Below are 24,252 nucleotides of genomic sequence, written 5' to 3'. Positions count from 1 at the left end.
TAAAGTGAGCCTCTTATTGTTTAACAGAAAAATACATCATACAAACAGCAACTTTTGCAGCCTTGTCAGTCTGATGGCGAGTTATCACCTTTTTGTCATCACTAACATACTGTTAATAATCAAAGAGGTTCTGAGGCTTTACATTTGTTCTATATGTTATAATACAAGATTTCAGCATTGAGCTACAATCAGGCTACATTCATGATTTTGTACAGTCAAACTAACCAAAAACTTATTATTGATTATTATCAAGTTTCAGGGCGTTCCTGTAACCAAGGTAACTGACGGTGCCAGAGGGGAGGGAGAGACGATGAAGTCGTTTACACAGATACACTGCAGACAAAGTCCAGACTATAGTTGTTATTTCACACATCTAGCACACAACAGGAGACTCTCCGTGTCAGACGAGTTCTCACATGTTGACTAAACTTAAAACGAATTGATAACGTAGCAGCACGACGAGTCTTTGCTAGCTAAGCAGCTAAACTTTAGCGCTGCTCCGTGTTTAGATCCCGCCCTGTGTGGGTCGCTACACTGTCATTGGTCAGGCGCGCACACGTTGTTAACGATACCATTGGCTGTAGAGTGTGACAATCTGTCAATAAAGATCAGCCAACACTTGTTCTCCTCCGATCTACATCGATCTCATAAGTCGCTTCTTTGAAGTTTGAATGACGGAAATTCGTCGTAGTGACGGAGAACTTTAATCCATGCGTCTTTGATGGGAACCTTTCTAGACTACAGAACGAAGGTTATACATTTTCCCCACAAAAACGGGACAAATTGTGTCCCGGGAGAGATTTATGTTTTCCCAGGACAGCTGATGAAAAAAGAGAACAATTCTGGGAAAAACGAGACGGGTGGCAACCCTATTCACAGCTGGCGAAGTCTCGCTAGCTAACTAGCTAGCAGGCAATGCTTGAAAATTGGTTGTAACAACCAAGATAAAATATAGATAATTACGCTGTGCATATACAAGTGAAGATCAGTATAAGCATCACAAAGGGCCTCTGATACGATATAGACAGTTGACAATGCAAAAGAGGTCGATATTTCAGCAACGGGTTAATTTATCTCATTATCTCAGGGTAACAAGGCTCTTTTGATAATGACACAAATAATCACAAGAAAACAGATAATATAGAACTTGCGATCATAGAAACAGTGAGGAAAACATATGTTTGACCCATGGCTTTTAAGGGCTTCTGTACCTTTAGTTTAGTGGCTGGGCTAGCTATTATTGAAAGAAAGGACGACTTTGATAACTCAATTTAGCTGGTCTTAAAGAAAAGTTGGGTTCATCCTATATTAACAGACCTTTTTTGACACTTAACCCAATGTTGTTAACTAAATTGCTACCATGTTGCACTAAAACGACTGTAGTCTACCTACAAGTTGACAATGCAAAAGAGGTCGATATTTCAGCAACTTACCTCTGGAACTATTCGATGTGCAGCAATGTAAGTGAATGAGGTCCAGCGCCCAAATGACAGTGTTTGGAAGTAATCCGAGCTCCATAACTCGGAAGTAGGTGGTAAAAAAGCACCGCCATTCTTTACAACAGAGGCCTATGGGAGTGTCGCCACTCTGTTTACTCTATCACTCTGGTTTTCCTGAGATCACAAGTTGTTTAGGCCATGTCATTATCAGGAGACAACAAACAGTTTTCAAAGATGGTTATCATGACCAAATGACTTCATAAGATTCAAAAGAGTGGGACGACTTGATAGTTGATGAATCATTAAGTGGTAATTCCTCAATAATTGAAATTCTAGTACTATATAGCAAATAATGATGAGTTACTGGAGAAAAGACTATATGATATATGATTATGAATGATATGATTAAGTTATAAGTAACTATGGAATCTGTATTGGGTAACTACTCAGTATGATGTTATCAGTAATTAGGAATTCACGAGTTGTCTTCATGCTTCATGCATTTTGTGTACCTTATTGTAAAGTGTTACCTACATTATGACTACCGTAAGCTTACGGCTGCTACAGGCATAACAACATAACAATTGTATTATAATCTATTGCTTGTTACCACACAAACTTTTTAGAGTCAGACACTTTTAAGGAGAAACGGACTAGAGTGTTTGTTATCTCTAAGTCTGTGACGGATTTCATCACAGTGTAAGCTTCTAAAAATGCTTTTACTGTCCATCACTGTTTATTGCTGTTGTGTAGGCTACAAAGAAACCATGCATGTTGGTGAGTGTTTGAATGGTATATAAAGTAAGTACAGTGTTGGGCAGTAACGCTGCTACGTTGATAGTTTAACTACACCTCTCAGTAGCGTGGTGGTAACGTCGCTGTTTTCTGAATCAAATAACTTTTCAGTAGCTTAGCTCTTTTATTGACCAAGTAGTGCGGTAGCATCCACACAAGCTACATTTATCCAAACATCTCTGAAGCTCAGTGCAGTGGAGCTTTCTGCTGCGGTCTGAAATAAAAGGATCAGCCAGTGATGCCACCGCCATACATTGCTGTGTATGTGGAGCCGACAGAAGCACTTCCGTATGACGGTGACATCACGAACCAATCCTTGGACCAATGCCTACAACGTCTCTGCTGCAGGGGAATACAGACAGGTGAGCTTGAGTGAGTTGCTTGATGGAAAGATGGAAGCGGGTGAGGAGGACCTTGATCCCGAGACAAAAAGACAAACCTAAACAAATACATTAACGTTACATATAGGGGTAAGAGGTGGGGAAATAAGGGAACAGAGAAACATTTGAAGAGTTTACATTACTCTGAATTATTACTTTTGTGATTTTTAATCAGCAGAGGGTACAACAAAAATGCAATTTCTGTAAAACCAAAGTATGGTGGTTAGTCAAAATTATTAGCGTAAAATGTATGTAGATATAGCTACTAGTACAGAGTTTGCCTAATAAAAAATACCACATTTGAGACTGCCAGTTATATAGGATACTGGTAGTTGGATAGAGTACTTTGTTAATCCCAAAGGGATATTAAAGTGTTACAGCCACTTGACATAAATCAAATACAAAAACAATGAGGTAGGTAAAAGAAACAAATACAATTAAAGGCTGAATTATATACAATAACTAAATAGACTAACTCACATATCAAATATAAATATAAAAGCTGAAACTAGAATACAGACTAGAGAACCTTAACATAAACTAGAACTATAATATACTATTTACTGAGTATACACTGTTTAATTATGTTAATATGCTAAAGTATATAACGTATAGTATATCCAATATACATATACGTATGTATATATATATATATATATATATATATTATATATATTATATATTATATATTTTTTTTATATGTATATAAAAATAGCTTTGATGTAGTTAAACTACTTATAAACTACCATGTTGCTATAGCTTAGCTTGCTACATTTCTCTGGCGGGGGGGTAGCTTAATTTAACTGGTACCTTAGCTCAATACACTTTCCAAGTAGCTTGCCCAACAAAGAGTAAATATAAGCTTAATATTCAGTCTGATGCATAGATCATAAAAAACATTCCTTGGTCATACATTTTGAGCTTTAATCAGCTGTTAGACTTGTCAAGACACCATGTATGCCAGCATTGCACTGCTGATTGAATGAACATAAGCAATAATTAATAAGAGGAAACAAAATTTTGTTTTCAGTTGATAACGGGTTAATTTATCTCATTATCTCAGGGTAACAATGCTCTTTTGATAATGACACAAATAATCACAAGAAAACAGATAATATAGAACTTGTGACCATAGAAACAGTGAGGAAAACATATGTTTGACCCATGGCTTTTAAGGGCTTCTGTACCTTTAGTTTAGTGGCTGGGCTAGCTATTATTGAAAGAAAGGATGACTTTGATAACTCAATTTAGCTGGTCTTAAAGAAAAGTTGGGTTCATCCTATATTAACAGACCTTTTTTGACACTTAACCCAATGTTGTTAACTAAATTGCTACCATGTTGCACTAAAACGACTGTAGTCTACCTAAACATTGAACTTTAGTGCATAATGGTGACATGATAAAAGTGATTCAACGCTTAGTTTTTGCTTCGGTATGTTCGGAATGACCTTGCAATGAAAGTAAATCAGCTAGTTGTAATACATCTGCCATAATACTTTATATAATTTTAGTTTGTTTTGTTTTTTTAAATTTCTCTCAATACAGGCTTTTTTGTTTTCGTCACAGCAGAAAAATTAGAAGTTCAAGTGAAAGTAATAGCATCAATGTAGTATCAGGGAGCCAACAGACATCAAGTCCTGGCACATGCACATTAATGGAATGCAGCAAGTAATATTTTCAGTTACGCCTGTGTTTAGCACAGCAAAATATTGACTGTAAGAAAGGGTAATATTCGGGGTATGCTGAAAAAATGAGTAAGTGAAGTGAATAAGTAGTGTAAACTATTCAGATTCTTCAGGCTTTTTAACCACAGACTGTTTCACTTTGTAATCACTTTTCGACCGATGGAAAACCACTGCTTAAAAAAGCTTTTTCACATTTCGATGTTACTAGCCAGCACTGCACTGCAATATTAGTGGCACTTATGATTCTATTCTGATACATGAGTGAGCATCATAATACGATAACTGCTTGTCAATGTCCATCGTGTGTCATGATTCCTCAAAGTACAGGCAGGGTCCTTATTCATCCTTATCTCTCCCTTTTTGTTTATTTGTCTAAGAATGTTGGGTTAATTAATTGTACTTGATTGGCATTGAAATTGCTAATATTGAACGCCCTGAGGGTATCTGTGTCCCAACCCACCAGAGTATTTATCATGCTTTCCCCAACTACTTGGCAGCATTGTTGGAGAGAGCTGTGCTTGTTGATTCAGTAAAATACTCGTGTATGGCATTTGATTTGGTTATTGTTGTGGGGAAGATCAAAACAATGTGCCTCATATATATGTATACTGGATTGGAAGAGCTCAACACAGGCCCATGTCTTTGAATGTTATTTTAAATATTTATCTTTAAACATAAATTCATTTGGATATGTTGCTTGACGCTGTCAAATGAGCATATGAGAAGTCCCCAATGTTCTGCTCTGTCTACAGGGTGGCTACTTTATTTGCAGTATTGTCTCCCCCACTGGTGGAAAATGAATGAATTAGCACCTCATGTCTGGTAAGAAATTAACATAATTTATAATCAAATTATGATGTTGTCTCAGGGATCAAATTAGCATTCTCTGTGTTGGCATATCTAGGTAGATACAGAATTCATTATGTTGTTATTCCCATTTTCATTCACACAAGAGTGCACATGAATGTCTCCCTCTTTATGGTTCGAGCATGATTATCTTGTAAATGTTGTCCTCTGTTTAGGGGCAGTGCATTACCAGTGCTCATCACTGAACACATGGCTACAGCTAGCCTGTTCCAATGCTCTTTCAACTTCTAAAGAGTAGAGGGGTGTTACTCAACAGCCAGGCAGCGTTCAGCCAGAGACTTCCTTTAAGTTAGCTTCCTGTTTCTCTCCCAACTCTTTGAATGATCCCAAGCCAAATACGGTGCATTGACCCACAGGTGGAGCTCATTTTGCCTTTTTAAAAGGCACAAATTTGTGTCTCTCCCACTTGAAATAAATTCACTGTACATGTTCCACATGGCCCACTATCACTCTGATTCCTCCTCTGTTCTCCCTTTCTTTCCCTTCCCTTCCCAACCTCGCTCCCTCCATCTCCATCAGGGCCCGTGGGAAGAACTGACTCTGGGAGCAGACAGTCTGCAGCCCTGAATAAATGTATAAGAGGGAGAAGAGGAAGGGTGGGCACATTAGCAGGAAGAGAGAGCAAGGGAGGGTGAAAGAACATATTGAGTGTTGGAGGATATACATGCAGTGTACAGAGATACACAAAAAGAGGGGAAAAGAGAGAAGTAAACCAGTTCAGCTTACAGGACCAAGAAAGTAGAGAGAATGTTTTAGCTTGCTTCAACCATCACCACACATGCTAATACACACTCCCACCCTCTCTTCCTGACGCGCACGCGCATCCACACTCACACACACAATTACAGACACACACAGACACAATTGCTTTAGGGTATACCAGTCAGCTTTGGCAGTCCTCTCCTTTGTTGTTTTTGCTTTTGGTTAGTCTCAGCGGCAGCAAGGCGTGCGCCTGTATCGCTGGGGTGGGTGCATGTGTATGTGTGTGTGGAGTCTGCGAGACGGTGTGTGAAGGATGCCACTAGCATTACCCGGGTAAGTCAGCTCCTTCCTTCTTTCCCTTTCTTCCTTCCTGTTTCTGCCTCTCTTTTTCTTCTTTTTCTCTTTCTTTTTGCTTTTCTTTCTTTTCGTACTCCTCTCTGATCTGCAGTCTCTCCATCTCTTTTGGGATGCTTGCTTCTCTCAACCTACCTTGTTCACCCGCTATAAGCAGCAATCCTCTCTCTACCTCTCTCTATTTCTCTGTGCTCCCTCTGTGTGCTTTCTGTCTGCCTCAATGTCTTTCTCGGTCTGCGTTACACTGCTCCTCCCGACTGTGCTCTCGCCATCCCTCCTTCCCTCGCCTGTTTCCTTCTCTCTCTCTCTCTCTCTCTCCCTCTCTCTCTCTCCCTCTGTCTCTCTCTCTCTCCCTCTGTCTCTCTCTCTCTCCAGGTTGCGCCTCATTGGTGTGTCCTGATTCCCTTTTTCCATTAGGCTCCGGGCCGATTGGTCGCCTGCCTTCCAACCATTATCTCTACTCTACCACCCCTCTGTCATTCTTTCTCCCTTCGCTCTTCTTCTCTCCTTCATTCCCAGTCAGCTTTCAAGTCGTAAAAATGATTTGCATGCAGGAGGAGAGCGGAACTTTGCAGTGATCACAGTAAGTGAATTGAGAGATAGTAAGGGAGAGAAGTAACAGAAGAAGAAGTAAAAGGAAAGGAAAACGCATTCTGGAGAGCAAAAGGAAAAGTTTAAGGAGAAGACTGCAGTTGGTAGGTAACTTGTACTTGTTTATGGCATCATCTTATGTCTTTGCTTTTCCATTGATTAAAGATATACATGATTTAATCTGAGGCAGTTAAATTATTTATGGTTTGAATTCTACACAGTTTTCTAGCAGTTTTTGTTGCTCTGGCAAGTTGTATTGTTCACATAGGTTTAGTTATGGAATGTTATGTCCATAAAAAAATGTGGTTAGTTTATCATTGCTCCAGTCATGTTGCTCTGGGACGGCTTATATTACGTGTATGTTAGCATAGCTTTTGACACTCTTGAACTGCTTTGTTAACTAAATGAATGGTGTTTTCCATATTGAATGTAGTTCTACTTTCACAAAGAAACTCGTCAATGTAGCGGTCAAATGGAGGCACCCATTTAAAAGTTTGTTCTGTATGTTTTATACTCCTGCTGTAAACTTCCACTAGTTTTCTGAAGGCATTTCTAATCACTGTACATATGCTTAACCATTGAATAGTATATTGTTATTGTCATAAATATATGAATATTCCCACATGCTTGAAGAGCTTTTATCCTTAGCTGAAATAATTTTCTCTTGTTGTGTGTTGTGTATTCTTTTTGCTGTCAGTCTGAGATCTAGTAGGTTGCGAGGACAAGATAAGATTTAAATTTGGAGGAGAGCTTGGGTTTCCAACTTCAAATACAGTTAACTCTTTGGTTGAGTTGCCTGAATAAACAATGACACACAGACACGCATGCAGTAGTCCTTTCGGTTTATATTTCATCCTACACACAGTATTTCTCTGATGCACTCTGTGACAATGCAGATGTTGTTGTATGTGCCTGTGGGTGCTCCCGTGGGTGGCATATACTGTAAATACACAGCAGAAGGCAGATGCACTGCAACATGTTTCATTACGTCAAGACAAAACAAAGCTCAAATACGAAGTGAGCTACTTGTGTGTGCTCTTCCTTGCCTAAAGTGTGTCAAAATGAGTGTCAATAAATGATGGAGACAGTGTTTGGTGACATTTGGGGATACTATGATGGATGTAACACCGCCTTTGCCATGCAAAGAAGACATTTTATTACAAGAAATCCAGCCACAGCATGTAGGTTTAGTAAAAGTCTTCTTATACCAATATCAATTCTTTATTGTTTTAGATTCAGTCTGACCTCAGTCTTAATTGTCAAACCCTTGTAGAAAGAAGCTTGAGAGAATGGTTAAAGACAGGCTTGTGAACACTGTAGCCATTCCATCCTCTAACCATTTCCAGCTTGTAGTACATTTTTTGTACTACACTTCCCTACACACCGCAAGAATTATGAGCCTTTGTATTTAGTATGATTGCCTTAAGTACTCTGTGTCTTACCGAGGATTGTGTGACATTATCAAGGCAGTCAAGACAAGCCACTTGGCATGAGTTGAAGCCATGTTATTTGGAATGTTCCTTTAGCTGAAAGAAAATGTCTTGCTTGTTAGGAGAGACTAGTGTCATCGTGCAGAGTGTGTGCAACTGTGTGTGTGTTTGTGCCACCATGGTGCCTGATGTGCTTTGCTGAGCGAGCCGAGGACAGGGAGACAGCCGAGTGTGATTAAATTATAGAGGGAAAGCACGCTACCCGGGTCTCACTGAGACCAACGTTGTGGGAACCCTCCCCCCCATTCCCATCTATTCTCTTTCTGTCTCTCCTTCCCTCTCTTTCTGGTATGAAAGTAGAGGAACCCAGCCCCTCATAATCACAACAGGCTAGTCAGAGCTGAAGGGGAGAGGAAATTGGGTGTTGATGGGATTGCTGAATATGGACTGTAAGGTCATAAGAAATGTACTCAAGCACTGTACAAAGGTACTGTAATGTGTGAGAGTCTCTGCCTCTATGAACAGTGTGTTCTTGTTTTTCATTATTAGTTAAAAAAAAGTTATTCATGTTTATATACAGTTTTAAAATGTTAAAAAAAATACAAAGCAGATTTTTCAGAATCATGTATGGCAGCAGACTGAACCTAGTGGATGTATGGGTGGGGGTCTTTACTCCAGCCTTGCATGGCAGATACTGTACGCCCCTGATTCTTCAGCAGCCTAATGAATGAGCAGCAAAAACCCTCCTGGGGATTCCCTGCCTGCAATCAGCAAGGGTGGGTTGGGGGTTGGGGGGGCAGTCATGTGCTAATATTAGCCTCCATGTTGAGTGGCTGGATCACACATCCACACACATGCTTAGCATCAACCATACACTGCCATAGAATGACTCTGCAGTAATGCTCGATTTTCTGTGTGATCTGCTGTAGTGGTCACATCTTCACAGAAAGAAATACAGTATATTCAAAAATATGTATGAACAAAACATTACAGTATATTCCAAAACACATTTACTTAATAATAATAATAATACTTTCACAACTGTAAATACATGTACATTGTAAATATTTGTACAAATGTACATATTAGTTTAGCCTAATTTTAGTTTAGAGAGAAACCAGGGACATCATTTTTTTATTTTAGCAGTTAAACATATTAGTTTGTGGGTTGCAAGCCAGTGAGGGATCACATCCTTGCAGTGGTAACACATGGAGAGGGACAGGATCAGGATAAAAGCATGTGAACCTCATATGCCCTCCCTGTGAAGCTCCCTGCTGGCATGTGAAAAGGAAGCAGCTGCATCATGTGTGAATGCAGTGCAAAAAATTGCACTCCAAACAAGGGAGAAAATGTATCTGGATAGAAATATACATATACAATGCATCACAATGTTACAATAGTCTAATTTTACTATGACAAAAACTAGTTATTGTAAAATTGTAAATTGTATTTCACCAACAAACGTATGAAGATCATTTCACCTTGAATTCCATCCCTGTACACACTGTAAGCATGTGGACATTCTGTCAGAATAACTGCCATCTGCAGCCTCTGTTGTACTGATTGCAGTTCCCAGTAGATCATGTTTCTCCACTCCAAGACTGTAGGCCCCCACAAAAAGAATCACATTTCTAAACTGCACAAATCCTTCATCACACATACAATAACACACTTAAGAGAGTGTAATAATTGTACTACACTTTGTACAAGAAACACAAAATTAATACCAACCAACTTCTGGATATATTTTCCCCACTAATCAATGACTTCCTGAAGTATTGATGGTGGCAACTTCTTCCATCACTGTCGTTTCTAGGGAATACAAAGTCAGATGACTTGGTCCCCTGGAAACCAGTTGTGTCCGAATTCTCACAGTCAGAACTGAAGGCCAGTTAGCAGGTCAGTGGACAGAGGCTCATCCTCAGTGGACGATTCTGCTCCAGGCGTTTCTAATGGAGAGCTCAAGGGCATTAATATACACACTTTATTCACAGCATTTATAGTGGTGGAACATCACACATACCCAGTGATAATAACATTATAACTGTCTGCAAAATGCTTTGCAGGGATGCAAACTCAGTCTTGCTGGGGAGAAGTAGAGGTAAATGGGTCTTCATCCTCAGCATCAGACAGCATTTGTGGAGACGTGTGGCTGCGGAGGTAGATGGCTCCTCATCCTGGCTAGTGGCAGAGGGTGCTCCAAAATATTTAAAAAGTCCCCTGCATTTGCATTAAAATACAACATATATGATCAATGCATGAATAGCACAATTTAATAAACATGTTATTAAGCATAATTTATCCAACTTTTAGAATAGGAAACAAATAAATAACACAACCTCCTTGGTTAATGGCTAATTATATTCATGACACGCTCCAAATGACTCAGAAAGCTATGTCACAAAATATCAGTGCAATATACGTCTTCTGAATTAGCTTACAGAACTGATAATTCACTTTACTGAGCAGCACAGGACCTAACACGATGTTTACCAAACAATATGTGAGCTAGTCATCATCGTGTCGCATACACATTATTAGGGTGAAATTAATTAGATATAATGTTTGCTAGTCAGTTTGACTGAAAACGGATGCTGTCGTCATCTACTATTATAGCCAGCAGTGTAGCAAGAGGCTAACAAACATACGACTTAGCCTAACTTATACTAATTAACGTCATTTCATTTCATTACATGCATGATCATACTCATGAAGAGCAGATAATATGGCTCCATACCTTTATCTTCTGCTTGTTTCTCCTCTTCTTCTTCTCTCTTTTTCCTGAACTGGGCACCTGATGGCTTTTTTTTCTTCTTATCCATTTGTTTATTTGACACTCCCCAACACCGTCAACCAAGAGTTAAAACTAAACCAATTCACCTGGTTTTGTAATATATTTCACTATTTAACCAAACCCCGAAAAATAACACATGTGAAACTATGGACTTTTATTCACAATATTATTATGACTGAAATGTGCTTCATGTGGAAGGAATTTGTGATGTGATTGACTTTATCCTACTAATTGCATTAGTTTTGCACTGTTATATGAATCCCCTGCTCTAGGTGAGCCTGTCCTCCGCCCCGCCCCCCTTCTTCCACAAAGTCTGTGATACTCTCAGCAGCAGGAGACGCACCTTTATAGAACAGAGGGCGCCCAGCCGCCCGCTTCCCGCACAGCAACATGACATTATTGACTTGACGTGTAAATGAGCAATACCAAAATCGAAGGAAATGAATGCAAACAAATAAAAAAAATAATAATAGGATTTTTTTTTTTTCTGTGGGCACTCATGCTGCCCCTCCACTAATGCCGCCCTGGGTGGCTGCCCATTCTGCCCATATGAGAAACCACCCCTGCATACAGTTGCCCATAGAAGTATGCATGGTGGCTATCTGTTTTCTTTCCCTACAAAATCATAGCAAGACACAAATCGACAGGGCAACAGCTGGGATTATTTTAAACATTCCATCTCAAATAGTAATTTTAGTTGAAAAGAGTTTTTTTTTCTTTTGCTAACTTGTATGGAGGCCAGAAGGATCACCCTGTGGTTGCATTGTGAACATTTATCCTCATGAACCTGGGCAAAGATACATAGAGAATCAATTTGTTCTTCCAATCACCCTCAGTGACGTGGTCAGGCTAAGGCAGAGAGGGGATTGATCTATTTGAGTAGACACAATGCCAATACTGAATTTGACTTAGTGTAAGATGTAGCTGCTCTCTTGTCCTTCACACGTGCATCCTTGCTTTGCTTGCTATTAATTATGCCACATTTATCACCCAGACCCAAATTTGACTTAAAGAAGCCACTGTAAAACTTAACTTTGGCTAAATTACATTATGGAATTATTGTATGTATTGTATATAGGACTCTTACCTAGAAAACCTTGACTAACTAAATAACTCTAATAGTATTGTTTTGTGTTTCTGTATATATATTCTATTTAACGTAAAATCAATGAAATGCAAAAACTTCCAACATGACAAAGCTGACGTTTCTACTATTAAATTTAAAATGAAGTATGAGGAACAATTTTCATGAAAACACCTTGAGATGGGTAAGATGTAGTTTTTGGGTATGCCAATCTTTATCTCATATGTAGAGGGACATTCTTGTACAATTGCTTGCATGATTGGTGGCTGCCAAGTCCCTGCTTGAATTTAAAAGAGAACGGTTTCATTACTTGTGAGTGGCATAAAAGTGGCAGGTTACCACCTACATCTAGAGGTTCTTCCATCCTGTAAAATAGGTGCAAAGAGCGCATTTTGGCGTGGGTATCACTCCCTGGAGGGGATACCCACACCAGAATATGCGACCATACACACACATACACTCCATGCCTTTACTCTGGGAAAACATGATCTATCTCCTGGCAGGCAGGCCAATTAAAAACCAATCAGGCTGCTCGGAGTACGCTGGTAATGGGAAGCCACGGCAATGGAGGAAGTGCGACTGATTAATGGACATTTTCACCTTGTGGCATAACAGCCTCCCACAGGCATCCATCACCCCAGGGGACAACGTTCACCTACACCCCATGCTCCACACCCATGCAACAATGTCAGACATATTGAATAAGTTGCAAATGTCTAAGTCTATGGTGATGAGCATGAAGTGCCAGCTATGGTTGTAGATGCTTTAGACTGTATTAGTCTGCCTGGCCTGCAGGCCAATGGGATCATTTAATCTGGGCTGTTTTGTTCTGCATCTTTTTATTTTTTTATTTAGTTGCAGGAGGATAGGCTAGTCAGCTACGCTGGAAATGTCACTCAAACTCTAAATGTGTCTAATAGTATTAATAGCTAAATGTCTGCCCTCCACTGGTATTTACAGGGTTTGGAGATGATGTTTCTGCCTATTTGTGTTGTTTTGTCAGTTAAAAACTGCACTTTCCAGAACAGAGAGTCAAGATGCACTTGCTAAGGAGGGGTGGAAACAATGTTTACGTGCCTTTCCCTCCAGTGCCGTTATACAGCAACAAGCATTTAAAAGAAAAGTATTAAACGTGTGAGTTAGGTTTGTTCCATTTCAGGAGCTGCTGTGACCTACTTCACAGAGCCAGGCAGCTAGCTGTAAATAAGGATTTTCATAACCTGGTTTGGCCTTTTCCCATTAGAGGTACAACTGTGCCTTGAAGAATATAACAAAGAGCACAGGAGCAGCTGTTTAGAGCACCACTACGATATCATCAAAGCTCTGACCTTGAATGTGCCTGTCTTGTTGTCATGCCATTACAATTAGTTTTAGTACTGCATTTATTTTGGACTGAAGGTTGCGTATGTAAACCATGAAAGAAAGGGAGGGTACAAAAGCAGGTAATTCAATCCCCGCTAAACCATCTATATTAATTACCCTGATCCCTACCTACACACACCACCAGGGAGGAAGTAACATCTAATTCTTCTAATTCTAGGTAGTTTAGTGAACTAAACCTCACATCCAACAAGATATAACTGAAAGCTGACATGAAGCTCAGTGATGTATGTAAACAATTTGATGTTTGCCAAATATGTTGTTCATGCAAGATGAGCATGCAGTATTTTGAACAAACATGACAAACATAAATGTTGCGTTATAATTCAGAATTTTTATTTAGCACAATGTAATGGAAATGTGTCTTTGAAATTGTCCATAAATAAAATTTAAAAAACATAGGGCTGCATCATAATTAAGAAAAGAAAATTCCTGCTGCAATAATTTGACATTCACTTTCAATGATGATTTATGCATCACAATTTACATTTTCAAAATCAAAACCTTTTTAGGATGGGGTCTGAACCAAACAAACATCTTTGTAGGCAAGGACGTCTCTGCAGTACAACAGTAATTCTTTACTTTAGCACTACAGTATTGCATCAATTCAGCACAACATTACTTCTTTACTTAGGTCACACATTTAACCTTTCTCCAAAAATTGCAGCGTCTTTGATTTAGGTATTGCACTTGGCCATATTGTGTCTTCAATAATATTTTGATTAATTGTGGAGCCCTCTAAGCCAGCTTAACTTTGTTATACCTGTGTTACAGCAATTCTATTTCCAAACTCAGCTTGCATATTTTGCATAAACTTTTACAAACTGAATCAGCTCCAACACTGTTGACATTTTCTCTCTCAATGAAAGATGAATCAGAAAACAAAATGTTTCAAAGACAACACCCGCCTCCTCAGTAATGAGTATCACTATAGCGTCACTACTGTCCCCAGATAAGTCCCCAGATAAAGAAAGAAAGAAAGAATGAATGAACAACAGAATGGACAGAATAGAATGGCACTCTGCTAGGCCAGTCTACAGGCAAGTGGTTTGATATTGGAAAATGATTACCAAACAGGCATCCATTATTCAACAGGGCAATCAGGGAGGGCACAATCTCCCTATTCATACTAGCTCTGTAAATCAGATTTGTCGGTTTTGATCATTCTTAAATGTCACAGTCACACACAGGCAATATTGGGTGAATATAATATTGTGGAACTGCAAACTGATGACAGAATGTGACACAGGTCAAGACGAATGAATGGCCTACTGGGGGGTATGACGACTATTGACTATAGCAGTAATGATGTGCAGGACACAGTGAATATAAATACAGAACTGTAAGCACACACTGCTGACATTATATTAACCACTATTTGCTTCAATCAGGACTCAAAGCACTTCTTGTTATAGACAATAAAACATTTGGACAAGCATGAGTCTATGTATGTGTTTGTGTGTGTGCGTGTGTGTGTGTGTGTGTGTGTGTGACTGGGCTGGGCTGGGCTAGGCTGGGCACTATACCACAGCATTGGGAGGCAGGCAGGAAGACATGATGTGCTCTGAGCCACAGCGTCTCTGTGAGGGTGGCCTGACCTCTGCCTTCAGCTCCGCTTCACAGGACAGCAGCAAATAAGAGGTGTCATCGCCTGACAGCAGCATAGCCCCTCTTTAGGACTGATGGCTCATCGAATGTACACATACACACACACACACACACACACACGACTGCAGTACCAAATACGCGAAAAAGGGTAAGTGTATGTGTACACATGCCTGCAACAGTTGGAACATAAACAGACATAGATGCATAAATATTGACACACAAACACACACACACACTTACACACAGACACGTTCACACAAATTCACAGGAAAACAGCACAGATCAATAGCTTTGTTTCGTTTTTTTAGGGAACTATGTTTTGGATCCAGTTTTGACCACTTATTGTTTATGACTTGGTTTGACTAGCTCCAAATATCAAACTCAGATGCAGAAAAGGATTGTATCGGGCAACAATTGAAGCACACTCATTTTTGATTTAAATACTTTTTTGAGAGGCGTCACAATGATGATTAGAATTGGAAAGGCTGTTTTAGTTTAGATAATCTTTCTTTCTATCATATGCAGTTGACTCAATTCCATCATTTTTTGAAGCCCAGCTGCAGACATTTTGCCAGTTATCGGTACATTTATCACATGCAATCTCAGTGTGTCATCAGAGGCTAGAAAACTTTATCTGCAGCTACTTTTATGGACTTGAGTGATATCTTAAGTCATTAAGATATACCAGCAGGTATCCTGTTTTTAACAATGTAGAGCCTGGAATTGATGGTATTAATAACCGTGGTATGTTGAAAACAAGACAGTTCTAACATTCAACATTCAAAATTCACTTTTTGATGATTCTTTGTTTGTATTTTACAAAAAAATATATTATTTGTTTTCTCACAAAATGTAAGGTTGAAGTGATACCAGTTTATTTCAGTGCAATGTTAGTTTTTATTTAAAGTTTTGAGATATTTTGGTTATTACATATTACGTAATATTGTGGATCTCAATTATGTCGGACAGGATCATCACAACATAAAATATTCATGTTGTCCTATGCCTAGTTTCAGTTGCCCCTGTCGTGCAGTAGTTAGCACTGTTGCCTTACAGCTAGAGGGTTCTGTATTGAGTATTTTTGTGTGGAGTTTGCATGTTCTCTGCACATGTGCTGGTGTTGCCTCAGGGTACTGAGGATTCCTCCACAGTCCCAAAGACATGCAGGTTAATTGTGGAAATGGTCTGTCAGATGAAATGTGGTCTGGCCGGGCTGTACTCAGCTTCATAAACAATAGTCAGCTGGGACTGGGACAGAGATGCCGCTTCTCAAACGAGGGCATATCCACCTGCAACCTGGAGGCCTCCTCAGACACAGCTCCCTGAAATCGCTGACAAGGCACCTTTGGGCCTTACATGTAACTTCTCTCAACACATGGCACTTTTGCTCTGGCTCTGACTGCAGTGCATATCTTTTTCATTGTTATTCTGATCTCAGTAACAGGATTTTCCCTGTCCTAGCAGATGATTAGTTCAAATATAACTGTGAGACGGGGATGCAAGTTTTGCCCTCAGTTTTTAATCTCAGTTCAGTGGGTAATGAGGGGGATGGATCACATATTTACTGATAACAAGGAGGATGCCATTGTTTCTCATTCTCTCTAACCAATTGTGGCCCACAGTCCCATGCATAATAAATCAGACCCTCTGTGTCAGAATCGGTCTCTGCATACAGAGAAAGTCCCCGTGTGTAGTGTGATCTGCTACAAAATGCAGGAAAAATTTGAATCTTTGCACTAAGAGCTGGATTCTCTCTTTCCTTCCATTGCTTCAAAGTATTCAGGTCATTCTTAGGTCTCTGTTAAAAAGCTTCTTTGCTTTTCCTGTGTTAAGCTTCCACACCTTGTTCATTTTACTCAAATCTGTGAACCCCCTGCCCTGAATAAATAGCGCTACATGTTTTGGTTCTTTAGTCTTAGCCCTTGCCGCCACTCGCTTTCCTAAAGAAGGCACTGCCCTGCTCTTGTAAATGACCTAATTTTCCTGCTCGGCCCAGCGTTTTCCGATGTGAGCTGTTCCAAAATAGCTTGGCTACAGCAGAGCATGGCAAACTCATTTCCATCTTGCATAACAAGGACCAAACATTCCCCCCTTTTTCTAAGCTCACTGGCAAGATGGCACATACTCTCACAGGCTGAATATCCCACCTCATTGTTTGAAGAAGATGATGATATTATGCATTTCACTGATTTGTTCTCATCCCACAGTTTGTGCATTAAGTCTGTTCAGTCTTTCATATTTATGGAGCATGTCATTTTTGAGTCTGACTTGATTGATCAATACTTGTGCTCAGAACAGAAAACAAAGGAATGGAAAAGGATATATAACCACCCTGTAAAAAATCTAAAGGATTCCAAAAGTATTCAGGGCAACATATTTCAGACATCGCCTGTATTGTGATCTATATTTCCCTAACAACATCAAAATCACTTTATATATGCTATTAAAAGCCCATAACATTGCAAGGCCCTGCATAATATCAAAGTATAAAGGCATTACAGAAAAGCATAAGGACCGTACGTGCAATTGGCCTATATCTACTCCCTGTCACTGAATTGGCTTTGGATGGAGATAATGAGGAGTAGGGGGTTGAGAGAGGAATCATTATTTTACCCATGGCTGCGGCGCTTCTTAACAGGGTCTGTAGGGCGCCTTCACAAAGCTAATGTAGAGAAATGGAAACAGATGGAAGGCATGATTATTTGATCTGCAAATAGCTTTTGGTGGGCTTTGTAGTAACTGGACTAGACTGCTTAGAGGCAAGAGAGTGGGTTGTATATGTCTGTGGGTGTGTGTTCAGAGGTGCATTACTATGCCTTGGTGTGGGTGGCTATTGTTTGTGTGGAATGCCAGGATGCATGTGAAAGTGTGTTTGTCCATCTGTTCTTGTCTTTGAATGTATATAATGCATGTGCCTGTGTGTGTATGTTTGTGTGCTCCTCTAATATCAATGAGATTATTTGTTTCACGCCCCACACATATGGCATTCTGATTAGGATTGAGCAATGAGCAATGATACAGGTAGAAATTGATTTAGACTGTTTTCACTGTATATGCAGTCTACAGTTCTGCTGCGTGCGTGTGTGTGTGTGTGTGAGTGTTTTGCTCCAGACAATCTTGCCATGCCTCCTGATAATTTTGTAACTGCAGAGGCTGATTCTGTACGGGAAGGGTGTTGGTTCATTCACAGATACACAGATACACACATGCTGTATACAGTATACCCTCTATATGTTTTACTGTGCATGAATAGACATCAGTGACAGTGCCTCTACTGTACCAGGTGTCCACCCAAAAAGCACTGCCACAGTGAAAGCACACATCAAACAAACAGAGGCATATGGCTATGTACTGTACATCCCCCACGCAATATAGAAATAATTAGTCAGGCTCTGGATTATTCTATTGATCTTACTGCAATGCTGGAGTTGTCGCCATACCTCTCTACACAGCACTTAGCTACCACAGCCTTCCCATATACTTGCACTGCATAGAGTGGCATACACACATGCATCAGTCTATTGTCTCCTTTCAGGTAACTCTAATAGCACACACAGACAGTACAGGGACACGCCGTTCACCCTGACAAAACCTATTGCCTCTCACTTTATCCAAGTCAAAGACACACTGACACACACACACACACACACACACACACACACACAGAGTCATTGAATGGGGTACATTATCACATGTGGTTCCCTGTCAGGCGAGGGGTTGGGGGACGTGACTGGCTGGTGTGTGTGTGTGTGTGTGGGTGTGACTGGCGGGCACACCTGTCAACAATACTCCATAGGCTGGGTGCTGATGCTATCTGACAGCCTGGCTGCCATGGCGAGGTGTGTGTGTGTGTGTGTGTGTGTTCCGTGACCGTTTGGATGAGTCATTGTTATGCCCCTCATGCTACTTTCCCCAGAGGACCCTCTAGTGTCTGACTGGTGGTTTCTGTATGTGTGTGAGTCTGTGTTTTTTGTCTGGCTGTGTGTTCAGACCCTATTAACAGCTGGCCTCTTACTCACACAATCAACAAACACGTTAAACCATCAACATTTTTTAGTGATCTAGTCTTTAGTAGTGTTTGCACCATGCCTCTGCAAAATATGCACTATGCTGAAACATTCACACTCTTCATCTACTGTGTGCTTGTATCTGTAGCACAGAAATCTGCTCTTATTCATGAGAAGGATTTACATTATAGAACTACACCTTTGGCAAATTGTCTCATTGTTATGCAAATCATGACGCTTTAAACTTAATGTTTCAGCCTACTTCACAACGCATGTATAAACAACTACTTTCTGCATGTGACTCGCAGACACCATTCTTCACTCATGGCCACCACAGACCCAGCATTATGAAGCAGCTGTACCCTCCAGTGCCTCTCAGCAGCATATGCATTTGGCTGAAATATTCAGCCCAGCTCCAAGCATTACCTTGCATGTATAATTACCGGATATGCTGCCTGCCGCTGATAACTCTCCCAAACAATGTTTGAAGGGGGAAGGCGGCAATGAATTCCCAATGAAGTGTGAAAAAGACTGATTAAAATTGCTGTGGTCAAAAGCCAGCGCACCAGTGTGTTCTGCTCTCATGGACCAGGGGAGATGGGAAGACAGGCTCTGCCGTCGAGATAACTTGCTTTTTTCTGTACTGTGCCTGGGATTGATTTTGGTTTCTATTTTGGTCCACAATGGAAATTATAATGGCATATATTTTTTATATTTTTGTGTTTTGGCTGAGCTTGTCCTTATGGTAATAAACAGCACGTTTTGTGCAATTGTTGAACAGTTCAAGTCAGGAAGTGGTTGGTTGTACGTCATAATTTCGTAATTACCAGTACCAAAAAATGATGATTGAGGATAGCTTTCATCCCTCTTACACAGTCACTTCATGATGCCCAAAAGTGTGTTTCTGAGTATGCAAATAGGCTCTGCAGCTGTATCTGTTATTAATTGTTCATGTAAGGTGACATGCAGGGTGCTGAAATTGAATGTAGGTGGATGATTTTGTTTTTAAAAAACTAATCACGTATTAAACAACCAAGCTGAGAGTCGTTATCATGTTTTGGTGATTTTTGGTGTCTGTGTAGAAGTTTGGCAGAGACAAATAAAATAAAATGGTGATGTTTATTGTAACTTGAAATATCAGCTTTTTTCCAGGCTACACCAAGCCCTGCTCTGACAGCAGGTCAGTCTTCTTGACACAGTAGAATTCGGCATTGATAGGCTATCAGGTATTGCTGTGGGCAAGACACTGGGCAAGACTAAAGACTGTTGACTAAAGACAGAAAAAGGCAGCTACATCAAAGCCAGAGAAGCACATTTTTAAGATGATAGATAGAAGATATTTTAACTGAACATTAGTTTCTCGGAGCAAGGAGGTTGGGGAGTCTGATGAGAAGGTTAAGCCGATTAGACTGATTAAATATCCTAAACCTTAAAACGTACTTTTTATATTTAATCATTATGTTCATTTAATAGCAGAAACTTCTTGAGGTTTATTCATTTTAATAGTTGATCAATTTATTAACATAGTTTTGCTTCAAATTTCTGTTTGGATTCGACATTATATCTTATTATCTCAGTGAAATGTACTAAAATTGAACGTATATGTGACACAAAAAAAGCTATTTAATTTGATCTGAAATTTACCAGACAATGTAGCCATTTTTTGGACTCTGGTTACATGTTTTTTTCAAATTTAGTTTTTGTGTTTTCCACAGTTGTGTGCATGAGTTTTTCTCCCATTATGTGCTGATGACACAAACTATACAATATACCATGTATATTGTATATGTGTGTGTGTGCAGCAGTGTGTGGCTGTGTAGCAGAGCCCAGGAGTCTATTTGCAGAAGGGAGGAAGGGATGGATGGCGTCTCAGTCGAGGCATGTGGGCGTCAAGCTCAGGGCACCTAATTACAGTGCCGGCTCCTACAGTATGCCTGCTTCTCCCTCAGCCCCCATGTTTGGGTGCATCTTCACTGGCTGAGTTAGATGATACACTCCCCTTGTCTCCAAAGCTTTAGTCTCAGGAGGGCTCCACCTTAGCACAAAGCCTTGCTGTGTCTGATTAGCTGATTTAAATGAGATCCCTATCTGGCTGGCTATATTGTCATTCTCTTTGTTGACTTTTATGAGATAGGCTGCCAGACAGCCACACCACATGCTTAGCTCTTTAGAGTGAACAAGTCATTTCTATATCATGTCTAACAAACATTGGCAGTTCACATCTGCAGGGACCTAATTTGGGTTACTCTGGTTGAGAAACCTCTGGGCTAAAAAACCCTGACTAACATAGGGCCTTTTTAAATGTTTCTTCCATTCTTCACTTGTACACTGATATACAGTTCAATAATTGGCGGTTATTAGTGAGCTGCTGGAAGAGGAGCTGGGTACCCTATTAACCCTTTCCTCCCCATACGGACGGCAGTAGTCTTTCATCTAATATCAGAGGATTAAAAGGCAGAGATGGCAAGAGCGAGTAAGAGACAGAGATAAATGCCTATAGTGGGGGTTGGTTATTATTTTTTGCCAACAGCAGATGCCAGGAACAGTGGTTTCAATCGGGCACACTTTAAAACACAACACAGCTGCCTTCTCTGCATCTGGGCACCAGATAGAACGAGGAGGGAGGAGAGCAGAGCTGAGAGAAGCAGAAGACAACAAGGAAAAGGCACGGAATAAGAATGAGCAAGAGCAGGAGACAGGCTGTGCAGAGAGAAACAGAGGGAATATGAGGGAAGAAGGAGGAGAGAGAAGAAGAAACAAAGGCTGACACAGATAACATCTATCAGCACAGCACAAACATTTGCAGGGTTTACCATTATAAATGGGGAGATACCCACAGATACCCAGCATTCCTTTCCAAAAGCTAGGAACCACTAACTGGGCCAATCCACAACAGGGATTAACTATGTTGCTGCAGAGGCATTTAAATGTGCTCATAGCAAACTCTGCACTTCATGTGAGAGTGACTGTAAACACAAACATATACTGAGGTGTCAGAAAGAATAAAGGCAGAAATACATGCTTTACTCTATTGTTCTCAGTGTTTTTATGGGTTGTCATATACTATTGTAATACTATAGAGAGGACTTGTTTCAAACAGAATGCAATATTCAAGCATAACAACACAAATATTTTAAGATTTAATACATAGGGTTATTGGCAACAACAGGACACTGCAAAGAAAGAAGAACAAAAATATTAAATGTGTAAGTTTTTTTCCAAAAGTTCACCATGGATGCAAAAAACAAATACGTGAGTGATATTGTGAATATATCAAGGGATGGATTCATGTAAAGCACAAATAGAAAGATGTAGACATGCTGATGAAAAAGTTGATCTTACATATATTCAGTTAAAAAATATATACTGTATATGGCTCTGTATATGCTCAGTGCCAATGGGACAATTAGGTGAGTCGCTCTTTGAAAGCTGCCTATTGAGCTGTGAGATATGCAAAATGGACACAGATTGAAATGTACTTTCTGTCTCACTCCCCACTTGTGGACAGTGGTGCAGGGCAAGAGTTGGCACCACTGCAAAAGGAATTACACAGTGTTATTATTTTACAATATGTATAATAATAATTCTTTCCCCCTTTCCCTCTCCCCTTTTCTTTTGTTCTACCTCTATTAGAGTTGTCCTTGACTGCCGAGTGGGTGCACAGTGCAGCCTTTAGTTGAGAGGAGCCAGTCAAATGCTCTCCTGTTGAGACAAGAATAGAAGAGGACATAGGGGAGTGAGAGAGAGGAAGAGGGGGGGAAGTGAAAAATAAAGGAGAGCGCCCTTTTCAATTCAGCAAACATCTTCCTAAAGCCAGGAAGACCTGTGAATGAGACAGGAAGAGTATTAGCAGGAATTTAGCCTGATGACTAAGTGTCTGCAGACAGGGGAGAGCTCCGGGCATCTTGTTTGGAAATATATTGAATGGATAGACATTGTCTGCCAAGAAAGACAGCCTCAGAAATTGTGGTGCATAATTCCTTGAGATGTAGAGCTTTTGGTCTTCGAAAACCTGCAGAGCAATGTGGAATACAAAGGTGGCACCCATTATACCAAATGTTAATACAAGCTTAATATGGAAATAAATCTAGCTAAGAGCTTCTGGTGACAGTGTGGTGGCCTCACAATCAAATATGAACACAAGTCACCAGTCACTTAGCCATTTATGCTGTTTTGGTAATATAGGAAGGGAGTGTTGGCTGGCTGTCAAGAGGTCATGAGTGTCAAAGTGAGACATTTGAAAATATGAGATTTAGACTCCTTTTATAACACTGAACATTTTTCCTGTTAAGTATAAATATGACAAGAGAAGGAAGAGGAAAGAAAAAGAGTACAAGAATTTCAGTAAATCTTGTTGAAATGCAGTGAGTACCAGTTTCTACTGAATCGGGTTAGGGGTTCATGTTTGCCATTTTACAAAGCACCTTCATGCATACAGATATACAGTAAGTTAGGCAAATAAATAGATAGCAGACAGATGGACAGGCAGACAGGTAGACAGGCGGATAGACAAGCAGGAAAACAAATAAAGACACAAACAGATGACGAATAGACAGGCAGATAGTGGGGCAGATTGGCAGAGTGGCTGACAGCCTGGCCACTTTCCGCCAGAGAGGTATTGGCTACAAAGAGTGGCTGGCAGGCAGACAGGCAGATGGACAGGCAGGCACCCATGCACACAGACAGAGACACAAAGGCAGACAGACAGGAGGACTGGACGAATAGATGGAGAGACTGGCTCAAAGATGGACGAGCATGGAGGGAAGCAGACAGACAGAAAGGCAGAGCAGTTGCCAGACAGACATGCACCGTTGGTAGCAGGACAGGCGGTTGGCGTAGGAAGGAGACATGGGGACAGCAAGTGCCTCTGGCAGAGAGGGAGAGCGAGATAGTAGAAGACCGAAATAGAAGGAGAGAGAGAGAGAGAGAGAGAGAGAGAGAGAGAGATGAGGTCAGTGCACGGCTGGCTGGCTGACTGTTGATCTGTGGCGCTGCGCTGGCAGAAGAGGCTCCTCCGGGAGAGAGCAGCTCCACACAGCCTCCGACCACATCACTGCAGCCCTCCACCCATATTTTCATCCTCCAGCCCCCAGCTGAGATGGGAAGACAAGCCTTTCAGAGACTAGCAAACAGAGG

At 40.4% G+C, this 24,252-nt stretch overlaps 1 protein-coding gene across 13 annotated transcripts in view; it reads left to right on the top strand.

Annotated features, from left to right (window-relative positions):
- Nucleotides 1-6,029: 6,029 nt before the first annotated feature.
- Nucleotides 6,030-24,252, top strand: part of myt1lb (myelin transcription factor 1-like, b) — a 117,277-nt gene continuing 99,054 nt past the window's right edge. For 11 of the 13 annotated variants that reach the window (XM_030443331.1, XM_030443341.1, XM_030443333.1 and 8 more), the window contains exon 1: nt 6,640-6,917. Coding sequence is in view for 1 of the 13 variants with exons in the window: in XM_030443336.1 (XP_030299196.1) it covers nt 6,182-6,201 (20 nt within the window). In the remaining 12 variants the exon portion in view is untranslated. Of the gene's footprint in view, nt 6,202-6,639; nt 6,918-24,252 lie in introns of those variants that run through there. The other 2 variants (XM_030443336.1, XM_030443330.1) reach the window with 1 other exon arrangement.

Source organism: Sparus aurata, chromosome 16 (assembly GCF_900880675.1).
Source record: "Sparus aurata chromosome 16, fSpaAur1.1, whole genome shotgun sequence".
In the NCBI taxonomy this organism is placed as follows: domain Eukaryota; kingdom Metazoa; phylum Chordata; class Actinopteri; order Spariformes; family Sparidae; genus Sparus; species Sparus aurata.
The sequence above is the reverse complement of the archived record's forward strand: the minus strand, read 5'-3'. Positions and strand labels throughout refer to the sequence as shown.